This window comes from Lissotriton vulgaris, unplaced genomic scaffold, assembly GCF_964263255.1.
Source record: "Lissotriton vulgaris unplaced genomic scaffold, aLisVul1.2 SCAFFOLD_1331, whole genome shotgun sequence".
In the NCBI taxonomy this organism is placed as follows: domain Eukaryota; kingdom Metazoa; phylum Chordata; class Amphibia; order Caudata; family Salamandridae; genus Lissotriton; species Lissotriton vulgaris.
In genome coordinates this window covers 551109-563221 of record NW_028243577.1, presented here as the reverse complement: position 1 = coordinate 563221, position 12113 = coordinate 551109, and the positions used below count along the sequence as shown (strand labels likewise).

The window sequence follows — 12113 nt, the reverse complement described above, 5'->3', positions numbered from 1 at the left end:
TGGTTTGGAATTTTTATTGTGTTGTGTTTTCAACTTATACAACTGTTTTGGTACTTCTAAATGCTTTACATCTTTTCTCCAAATTAAGCCTGTCTACTCTGTGCTACAGCTTTGAGGGGCTGAGCTCAGGTTAAATTACCGAAACCGTGAGCTGGACCTAGCAATTTAGTGACTTTACTAGCTGTGATGGGTACCACTTTACAAAAAGTAATTGCCACCTTTCTCACACAACCACAAAAAAATATGATTACTGGTGGTAATGCCATGCAGCAGACCATGATGGCTGCCTAGCATGCAGCTCCAAGCTCCAAAGAAGATCTTTGGCAGAAGGTGGAAGCCCAGGCCAACCAGCACACTTCACCTTGTTAGGTGAGCGGACCTCATATTCTCAGGGCCAAGGGCGGGAGCAGAATGACAAATGGTGCCTGTGGATTTGTGAGGCCCTGAGAAGGTGGCTTACTCAGGGTGGCATGTCTCAGACACCAGACAGTGACAGGGACTTCTGGTGAATCTGAGACTTAGACCACTCTCGTGCATACCTAGAACAGACAGAATACCTGGAGCCGCATCAGGCGGGCTTCAGGACGGCCCATTCCACTGAGGCTGTAATTCTGACTCTATTGGATACTATGAGAGCTGATGCCGATAGAGGTGTTGCCCAGGCTTTAGTACTATTAGATCTGTCAGCCGCCTTTGACACGGTCGAACATAAAATCTTGTTGGACCGTGTCAAACAGGCCGGCATCCTGGGCTCTACCTATAACTGGGTCAGCTCTTTCCTTGAGGGCCGAACTCAAGCTGTCCGCCTCACCCCTTTCATCGCTCCGAAACAGGCAACCTCATGCGGAGTCCCATAGGGCTCTTCCATCTCGCCTCTCCTCTTCAACTTGTATCTACGGCCTCTGATCCACTCTTTAAAAGATATGTCGGTTGCCACCTTCAATTATGCGGATGACCTCCAGCTGGTCTTCACCTTGGATAGCTCCACTGATTCAATTCTTCAATTCCAAACCACCATGCTCCATATTCAGAGCTGGATGGACCGAAACCATCTAAAACTCAACCCGAGCAAGACTGAACTAATCCTGCCCAGGAAGAGTGAACTTGTCTGGGGCCCTCACTATTCGCCGGCAGAACTGAGTCCCCCTCATCCTCCTTCTTCATCGGTAAAAAGCCTAGGGGTCACCATTAACGCCGACCTTTCCCTCAGAGGTCAAGTGGGCGCAGTGGTCTCATCTTGCCTATTTCAGTTACGCAGAATTAGGAAAATTGCCCATCTGCTTACCCACTCTGCTCTGATACAGGTTGTGATTGCCTTGGTTCTGTCACGCTTAGACTTTTCAAACTCCATCTACCTAGGCCTTCCTCTGGGCCTACTCAAGCGTTTTCAATTGGTTCAAAACCAGGCTGCAAGGTTAATCCATAAGCAACCTAGATGGCAATCTGCTAGACCAATGTTAGATAAACTCCACTGGCATCCTATGGCTCAACGTATCGCCTTCAAGACTGGGTGTATTGTCTTTAAGGCTCTGCACGGCAATAGCCCAAAATTCATCAGCTGCAGAATAGTGAGGCATGTACCTCTCCGCAATCTCCGATCTGCCCACCTCCAGCTGCTGTCTGTCCCTACTTTCAAGCTCAGACGCCAGGGGGGGTGTAGGTTTTCTTACCTCGCCCCAACATTCTGGAACTCCCTGCCTATATCAATCCGGATAAGCAACAATCTCCTGGCGTTCAGAAGAATGCTCAAAACCTGGTTATATGAGCAAGCTCTCGGGTGATCTCCCGGTGTGTGACGCCTTGCCTGATTAGCGCCATGAAACCTCTGGGTGACCGTGCGCTCTGTAAATTCCTACTAAGATAAGATAAGATACCTGTCATATCGAGTGGGCTCTGTCTCCTTCCCATACATCAACATCACGACTCCTCCATGAGGGAGGCCTGGATGCTAGAGTAGCCAGTGCGTAGTGAGGCTGAGCTGTAGGGGAGGTTGCTTCATTAGGGCATGAGTGTGTTGACACCCCTCCCCATGAGCCACCACAAATTCTAATTTAATGTCTTTTAAAGCTATATTTTGCCACAACTCTCTGTTGAGTTGGGGGTCAGGTAACGTCCTACTTTAGGGTGGCATCGGGCTTGATTGGCAGCAGGTAGGTTTCCGGTGAGGGATAGACGTAAAGTGTGCATGTTAGGCTGGAATGGTGTCTTACTGTGGCCAGACTGGCATGCACACTTGAGTTTTCTCTAACTTGTGCAAATTTATGCAGCCTCAGGAGATTACAGCCACTGGTCTCAATTGGAGCTCTTGTTTCGTCAGCTCCAACTAATCAATGTTGGCGCTGCTTTCATGTTGTTTATTAACATAACCAACATGAAAGCAACATCTGGATTGCGTTCAAGTACGAGGTGGTAAGCTTCTACAACATGAAAAGATAGGGGCGGTACTTTCACATAATATGGCCAATCACTGTGTAGCTTTATTTTGAAGCCATACAGTTATTGGTCATGTTCTTCTGTGTCTTCCGCTGTGACATGACATTCTTTGCTTTCCAAAATTCCTGCTGGTGTACACTGCTCCATATTTAGGGCTGGATGGAGCCTACGTAACAAATGCTGCATGCTTTGCTACACCTTCCCCATTTTCACCTCTGTTGCTCAGACGATGCAGAGTAAACACGAGCCTCCTCATCTAACCTCCTACCAGAAACCCGGGCTTTGGCAGCATTTGTGTGACAGTTCATCTTTTGCTGCAAACTCAGATCTGATGGTGGCTACCGTGCCAGCTGTGGAAAAAAAGGATTACAATGTACAACAAAATAGGTCATTGATTAATTACATAAAGACAGCACTGACAACAGGAAGTATTTGGGAGGGGGCTAATGGTGGCCTCTGCACGGCAGCCAAGTACCAGAGGATGAGGCCTGGGTGAGACCTAGATAGGCACTCGGAGCAGCTGCTACCGAGCCCGACAGAGGGTAAAAACAAACACATCGAAGGCCAGTAATTGTGCTGCTTGTGTGTGTGTGTGCGAAGGTATGTGTGTCCTTTTCAGCTCATGTTATAGGGCATCATGAATCAGGCAGTACCGCCCACCATTTTCAGAGTTCTCCAGCTGCCACTGCTGAGCTGTGCTACTGGGGGACGCAGCAGGCTGCAATTGCACTCCTGTTTGTAGTGATGGAGCGAGTTTCAGAAATCATTTTATTCTGACTCGTGAAGTTATACTTCCATAATTATTAATTATATTAATGTGTTTGTGCATGATTTTTATTAATCAACCTAGAATAAAATATGAACAAAGACACGTGGGACTAACATTATTTGCTTTATGTTGCATCTGCAAGTTTGTTGAAAAATAATTTATTAACCTTGTGTAATGTCTTCGTCAACATTAGTGCGGCTGTTTAATTAATAGCATGTGTTTATTTTATATGTGCTTTTGTCTGTTGTGTCTTTTTATTTTTGCACAGGTTCGTGAAGAATCCTGCTGGCCTAAAAGAAGAATGGTAGATATTTCGCTGCTAAGTGTGCTTTATGCTAGATAACATAAACTAATGGGTTAAAATTAGTAATGGTGGGTGGGTAACAGAATGATTATCATTGCTCGAATTAATTAATGTTTCGTGTTTCTTTGAATACTAGCCATCAAGAAAAGGCCTGAGGCCTAGCTTTTAATACGGTGTTTGAAATCCTGTCATGAAGAGCCAAGCACAGTGAGCCGTGTGGAAAGTTTCCCACAAGGTCGACTTTTGAAATTTTATAAAATGAATGGAATTGTGCAAGATGTGAGATGTGCTCAGCCTTGTTCTAACCTCCAAGGACAGAAAGCGGCAGATCAGCCAAGCTAAGGAAGCAACAAACTGTTATTTAATACGATGTTGGAAGTTCCTCAGAAGCTAATGTCGCTTGAAGACAAAAGACAATAGACAAGTCTGAAAGGCTTGATTTTGGATGCCTCAGGAGATGACTTCATGTGGACTGACGGCTGTCAGCCAATCATAACTCAGAAAAACTGAAAATGTTATACTTTTTGTTGAGAATAGTTAGTTAGAAAGGTATAAAAACTGACCCCATGACTAGAGAGCGCGTCCTCACTTTCCGATTCCCGAAAGACGATAACATGCTGATGGTCTTCTTATTCACGTAATGGGCTTATGACTTTATATTTACCCCTTTAGGTGAAGTGAGTCAGTTAGGGAAATAGATTTAGGGAATGAAAATCGTTTGATTAATATTCATGCTTCTGATGATTTTGAAATGTCATGTTCAATGTGCCTTTTCTTAATAAAACTGCTAAATAGCTAATGCAAATAAATACAAGTTTCCTATTAAAATGCTCATTCTTTGAAAAATAAAATAGATTTTAAAATGTCAAGCTGGTCTTGATCATTTGTGTTTAGTTACCATCAGCTTGATTATTTCGACCTGTGTGGCTTAATTAAATGTTTCCATTATATTGCCATAGCTATGGTGATGATAAACTGCAGTTGTATATAAAGTGTATATAGATTATAAATAGGTTTGATTAATTAGGCCACATGATTCAGTTGCCAAATATCTGTCTCGGTTTCTTATGGGCCTTGTTAGAGTTTATGATTTATGGTGAGAATTTTGGTGTTAGGCAGTGTTGTTGAGACAGAATTTCTTTAATGGTGCTGGATCAGTAGCCTCATACAATTAGTGAGTCCTCCTTGGGTACTGGCCACCGAGTGGCCAATCAAAGGCAAGGTCCCGATTTTGGGGACCTTGCCTTTCATTTTATGCAGCGCTACTTTGACCCACATTTTGAATATTTGCATGAAAGGGGGACACTGATATTCCTATCATTTCTCACAATGACTGGGGTAAACATCCCACAAGAATTGGCTAGGCTTCTAAGAAGCAGTAGATATTGGATGTAACCACAGACAGACCTCCTGCTGGTTTGAAAATGTGTTGGCTTGAACAAAAAAACACACCTAGGCAGGGGAGCCAGCAAGGCTCCAATGTGAGCATGGGGTGATCCCAGGAAATTTCCATTCGATATACAGAAAATGCCTTGCCGTAGACAATACCACCAGGTACCATCAAACGACATCTCTGAAATGGAAGAAACTGGATCTCAACATACAATGGTGGCCATTTTTCTCACCCTTAAAATTAGTTTGCAATCCATTGACTCAAAAATAGACTGTATGGTGAAATACCTTGACCATTTAGTGGAAATGCTGGGTAGACATACAGTCTAAATGGAAGGGGTGGAATGCAGCATCTTATATTTGGAAGATGATACAGCAGACACCATAGCAAAGTTTGTGAGCTGGAAAAACAGGCCCTAGTTGTCGTAGTGAAGAACAAAGACTTGTAATTAAAATCTAGGCACATCAATGTAAACTGGGTGGGTCTGGCTGATCTACAAACACTGGACGACTGGTTACCTATGTGGCATCACTACTAATGGATATTTTTGGCTGTATTGTTTTACTGAAATATTCTTGGGGGACGAAGTGCACAGATCATTGGGCCCCCATCGTGTTCACAATACGATGGAAGGTGAAAGGTCCCCTAGGGAACACATGAGTCAGAACAGGAGTTTGCTGGGGAGGAATGATGTGATGGTGGTGTTCTTTGATTTTTAAAACAAATGCCTACTAGTAGAGGCAGACTATAACAACAAAGTAAATGTAATTGGGAAACAGTTATTATGTCTACATGTCCGTTGTAGGAAAGTAGGATCTGATTTTATGGTTACCCCCACTTTTTACCTGGTGTGATGCTGTTTCTGACTAGTCTTGCTGGGATCCTGCTGACCCGGACCCCAGCCTCTGTGCTATCTCCCCTAAATTGGACATGGTGAGTACTTAGGTACACTCCAGAGAGGCTGCTGGTGTACCCTTCTAACTCCCTAGTATATGGTAACCAGGTACACAGGGCATAGGGACACCAGGGGTCTCCCATTGGCTGAAGCATTAACTATGCCACCCATGAGAGACCACTCAAATTGAGACTACATGCCTGCCATTGCAGCCTATGTAAGCTGGTGCTAGCACCACCTATGACATATATATGTTGTCTTATATCTGAGGTCACTACACTTAAAACCTATAAGTCACCTCTATTACTGGCCTTTCAATCCTGAAGGCAGGGTGTGCTGTTCTAATTTGAGGGTGCCCCTGCAAGAGTGGGGCACCCCTAAAACCTTCTTGTGATACGGCGGCCCCACATACCCGTCACACACCACGGTATTGCAGTCCTTCCCGTACGACAGAGAACCCGGCCAGAGCGTCCGTAGTAGCAGCCCAACCCACCAAATGTCCAACCCTCTGTCCTCTGTTCCAGGACCCAATCAGGAACGACGGAAACACGGAAGCACTACCACATGACCCCGGAAGTACCTCCCCCTCACGTGACCAGGACACTAGAAATACCGGACCCAGGAAACAGTCCGGCGTCGGATCGAGCTGGTGGCAGGAGACCCCGACTGGAGCGGTGAAGGAGAGGACGAGCGAAGAGGACGAAGAGTGGTCCGAGGATTGGTGGAGTCCACCGGAGGTTGCTGGGGAGCGGCCGCAACTCAACTTGGAGAGTTGCGGCGGAGCGGGTGAGTGATACGGAACCCCTCTGAGAGCACATTAGGTGCAGTGTAAATAACTCCTTTCTGTATAATTGAACTACCCTTTAGGCTCACGTCGTCACTCGGAGCACTGTGTACATATTGTAAAGCACTCCTCCACGTTGTAAAGAAACCCTTTAATCCTCACGTCACACCATCCTACACCCCTACTGTTTCTCGATACCCAGCTTGTGTCCATCCCTACCCTAACCCTTCCGACCCCTCCTCACTTTCGCCTTCCTACCCCTCACACTTCCCGGTGCTGGTAACAGGGATTTGACGAGAGAAGTCCGGCAGGACTAACGGCTCCTTTCTTTTCTTTGTTTTCTCCCGGTACCTCCGAGGACGCCCCAAGAGCTGAAGACCCGGAGAGCCCGCTGACATCATTACCGGATCTGGACCCCTCTCCCACCCGTGGAGCTGTACCTTTTCTTTCTGGATCATTGACTCTTGCTAATCACCCTGTCCTGTACAACCATACGGAAATAAATCAAACATTGCCCACTATATACGGCCTCCGCGCTTGATATTCCGGTCCGCCACACCCCCACGCACACAGTTGGTGTCAGAAGTGGGATCCGGAGGCATGGAGGCCGTCGTGCAGAAAATGGCCGAGTCCCAGGAGATGTTGGGAAAGCTGATGGAGAAGTTTTTGAAAACTGCTGAGGAAGATCGGGGGCAACTGCATGACGTCCTCAAGGGCCAAGGGGATGCTCACGACCAGGCTATGGGGAAATTAACGGACGTCCTTGGACAACAACAACAAAGACCCATAACCTCCCTCCCCTCAGTAGTCCCACAAAAGTACGTTCCTGGCGATGATCCGGACTACTTTTTTACGAACTTTGAAAGACTAGCACAGGCCGCCTCCTGGCCAGCCGATCGATGGGGGCAATATTTGGGGCCGCTTCTAACCGGAGACCTCCAAGCGGCCTATCAGCAAGCCAATATACAAGGCAACACACCCTATGATGACATCAAGAAGTGTATCCTGGAAAGGCTGGGCATAGATGACGAGACCTATAGAGTGAAATTACGCCAAGCCAAGGAAGGGCCCCAAGAAACCCCCAGGGCTCTGTCCTTCCGGATTAAGGATCTCGCCAATCGATGGTTACGCCCCGACACCTCCACCAAGGAGGATATCCTAGCAAAGATATATCTCGAGCAATTCCTGGCATCCCTACATCCGGCCACCCAAAAATGGGTGCGACAACATGCACGACTCACCCTCGACAGCGCGGTGGAGATCGCGAGTGCATACAGCCGAGCCCAAGAAACATCCAGAGGCAGAGATGATCATCCCCACCGAGCGCATATCAATGCAGTCAGACCCCAGCGACCCCCTCCTCCAAGGAAAACGGAGCCGCCTTCCCTGCTGCCACCACCGCTCATATACAGACCACCCAATCCGGGTCCACAGTGTTACAACTGCGGCGGTTATGGACATATAGCACGTGTATGTCCACAGAAAGACGAACCCATGGAGATAGGCCTGGTACAGAACTATGTGTGTGCAACACCCGGGGAAAAACCCCCTCCGTTCCGTTGTCCTGTGTATGTAGACGGACATCCCCTCCTGGCTTTGGCTGACACGGGCTGTCGCCAGAGCGTTCTACGGCCACAGGACCTACCAACCCCACCAAGACCACCCACAGGAACCGTCGCCATCCAATGCGTACACGGAGACACAAAAAGGTACCCCACCACGCAGGTGCGAGTACGGCACCCAGCTTATCCCGGGACTGAACTCACTGTAGGTCTAATACCAAACCTTCCTGAGCAAGTGATCCTAGGGAGTGACTATGCTGGTCTCCCTAAATTGGTGCACGACACTACAGACTCCCTGAACCAATGGTGGGGAGAAGCACCCTTTTCCGGGGAACAACCACTGGCTGAAGATCCGACCAAAGCCCGGAAATCCCGTAATCAGAAGAGGCAAGAAAAGCGAAACCACACCACCGCCTACCCGGTGGTTCCCGATGTCCATCCCTGGCAAACAGATAGAGAATTCCGGGCATCGCAACAGGAAGATCCCGTCCTACAAGAGGCCTGGGGAAAGGCCTTAGAACAGGAGGACCCCCTTCACGTATGTCCCTATTTTTTTAAAAAGAACGGACTACTCTATAGAAAAGGGAACCCAAACCAACCACCACAGCTATTGATTCCCGGACCCTTTAGAGAGAAGGTGCTCTTCCTTGCCCACAGCCATCTCCTAGGGGGTCACTTCAGCGACGAAAAAACCAGTTTGTCCATCCTGGAGAAATTTTATTGGCCCGGAGTACATCAGGAGGTCCGACAATATTGTAGAGAGTGCCCAGTCTGTCAGAAAAACAGTAGATATCGTCCCCCCAGGGCTCCCTTACTCCCTCTACCCCTCATTGATATCCCCTTCACCCGGGTTGGAATGGACATCATAGGCCCCTTACTTCCCTCCCGCAGTGGCTGTTGTTATGCCCTAGTTCTGGTGGATTACGCCACTCGCTTCCCTGAGGCTGTGCCCTTACGCCAACCTACAACACAGACCATAGCTAAAGCCCTCATCTCCATATTCTCACGAGTAGGGTTTCCCAGGGAGATCCTTACGGATCAAGGCACTCCGTTCGTCTCATCCCTAATGAAACAAGTATGTTCAAACCTCGGCATAAAACAGATCCGCACGTCCGCCTACCACCCCCAGACAGATGGGTTGGTAGAGCGATACAATGCCACCCTGAAGTTAACACTGAAGAAAATGTTGGCCTTAGAGGCAAAGAGGTGGGAGGAGATGTTGCCGTTGGCCTTGTTTGCCATTCGGTGCAAAACTCAGAGCAGCACCGGATATTCTCCCTATGAGTTGCTGTATGGTCGACCACCCCGCACCCTTCTGGACATGGCTCAAGAGGCCTGGGAGGCCGAACCTGACAGAACCCGACCCCTGCCAGAATACGTTGAAAATCTAAAAACACATCTCGCCCAGCTACGTGACATTGTCCGTCAGAATATGGAAAACGCACAAGCTAGCCAGAAACGGCAATATGATAAGGGTACCAAACCACGTTCCTTTAACAATGGGGATCTAGTTCTTCTGATGAGACCGTCATCAGATCACAAACTGTTAGGACAGTGGCAAGGACCCTATGCGATTCTTCGCCAAGTGACCCCGGTCACCTACGAAGTAGAGCTCGATCCTGTTCGAGGCACCACACAGGTGTACCATGTCAATCTTCTTAAAAAATGGGAGGGACCCCGACCCGTCCTATTCACCAACGACATGCCAACCCCTTTCTTATTTGAGTCATGCTTTGACCCCGAAATGACTGAAGAACAGAGACAGAGTCTCCGAGAGGCCCTACAACCCCTACAGAGTGTGTTTTCCTCTTCACCAGGTCACACGACCATCACAGAACACAGCATACACACAGAGCCTGGTAAGATTGTACGGCTTCGACCCTACCGGGTCCCTGAAGCCCGTAGGAACGTGATCAGACAAGAAACCGAACTAATGTTGGGTATGGGGATCATTGAGCCTTCCATCAGTGAATGGAATTCCCCCATAGTCCTAGTGCCTAAGCCTGACGGGTCCGTGAGGTTTTGCATAGACTTCAGGGAGGTAAATAAAATATCTACCTTCGACACTTATCCCCTTCCACGGGTCGATGAGATGGTCGAGAGCATAGGGAAGGCCCGATACATATCCACCTTAGATCTCTGCAAGGGCTACTGGCAGATTCCCCTTAGAACACAAGACCGAAAGAAAACTGCCTTTTCTACCCCAGACGGCCTATTCCAATTCACAGTATTACCTTTTGGGTTACACGGGGCACCCGCCACCTTCCAAAGGGCGATGAACCAAGTGTTAAGACCACACTCAGGGTATGCCGGGGCCTACCTCGACGATATTGTTATCTATAGCAATAGTTGGGCGGAACACCTCGATCACCTCAACAAAGTCATTAGGTCCCTTGGCTCTTTTGGGTTCACCATTAATCCTGCAAAAACCACGCTAGCGGCTACCTCGGTGAAGTACTTGGGCTACCTCTTAGGAGAGGGAATGATACGTCCACAGGCCAAGAAGGTTGAGGCCATTCAATCCATTCCATTTCCTCAGTCCCGAAAAGACCTCCGGGCATTCCTAGGCCTATTAGGTTATTACCGCAGGTTCATACCCAATTTTTCCCAGACTGCAGCTCCCCTCACTGATCTCCTAAGGAAGTCCACAAAAACAGAAACCCTCCTCAAGAATCCCAACCCTGTTCTACTGTTAGCCTTTTCTCGACTCAAAGCAGCATTAACCTCTAAACCGGTATTGGTCAGTCCGGATTATTCACGGACTTTCCTCCTGCAGACAGACGCCTCAGACCAGGGTTTAGGGGCGGTCCTTTCACAAAAAGACGACAAAGGGAACGAGAACCCCATTTTATACCTGAGCCGTAAACTGTATCCCCGCGAAACCAATTATGCGGTTGTAGAGAAGGAAGCATTGGCCATTAAATGGGCGGTGGAAAGTTTAAGGTATTACCTGGAAGGGAGAGAGTTTGTCATCTATACTGACCACGCCCCTCTGGAGTGGATGGCCCGTAATAAAGGACATAACGACCGGGTCCTCCGGTGGTTCCTGGCTCTGCAACCATACAGATTTCGGACATTGCACCGTAAAGGGACTGAACAGGGCAATGCCGATTTCCTCTCCCGTTATCCCATGGCCCACACCCGTACTAGAAAGACAGCTAGGGGAAGGGGATGTGATACGGCGGCCCCACATACCCGTCACACACCACGGTATTGCAGTCCTTCCCGTACGACAGAGAACCCGGCCAGAGCGTCCGTAGTAGCAGCCCAACCCACCAAATGTCCAACCCTCTGTCCTCTGTTCCAGGACCCAATCAGGAACGACGGAAACACGGAAGCACTACCACATGACCCCGGAAGTACCTCCCCCTCACGTGACCAGGACACTAGAAATACCGGACCCAGGAAACAGTCCGGCGTCGGATCGAGCTGGTGGCAGGAGACCCCGACTGGAGCGGTGAAGGAGAGGACGAGCGAAGAGGACGAAGAGTGGTCCGAGGATTGGTGGAGTCCACCGGAGGTTGCTGGGGAGCGGCCGCAACTCAACTTGGAGAGTTGCGGCGGAGCGGGTGAGTGATACGGAACCCCTCTGAGAGCACATTAGGTGCAGTGTAAATAACTCCTTTCTGTATAATTGAACTACCCTTTAGGCTCACGTCGTCACTCGGAGCACTGTGTACATATTGTAAAGCACTCCTCCACGTTGTAAAGAAACCCTTTAATCCTCACGTCACACCATCCTACACCCCTACTGTTTCTCGATACCCAGCTTGTGTCCATCCCTACCCTAACCCTTCCGACCCCTCCTCACTTTCGCCTTCCTACCCCTCACACTTCCCGGTGCTGGTAACAGGGATTTGACGAGAGAAGTCCGGCAGGACTAACGGCTCCTTTCTTTTCTTTGTTTTCTCCCGGTACCTCCGAGGACGCCCCAAGAGCTGAAGACCCGGAGAGCCCGCTGACATCATTACCG

At 48.6% G+C, this 12113-nt stretch overlaps 1 protein-coding gene across 1 annotated transcript; it reads left to right on the top strand.

Moving 5' to 3' along the window:
- Positions 1-7178: 7178 nt before the first annotated feature.
- Positions 7179-11717, top strand: LOC147668300 (uncharacterized). Its single transcript, XM_086948625.1, has 2 exons — positions 7179-8678; positions 11448-11717. Exons 1-2 carry the CDS (start codon positions 7179-7181, stop codon positions 11715-11717), a joined length of 1770 nt encoding a protein of 589 aa, XP_086804751.1.
- Positions 11718-12113: the final 396 nt, after the last annotated feature.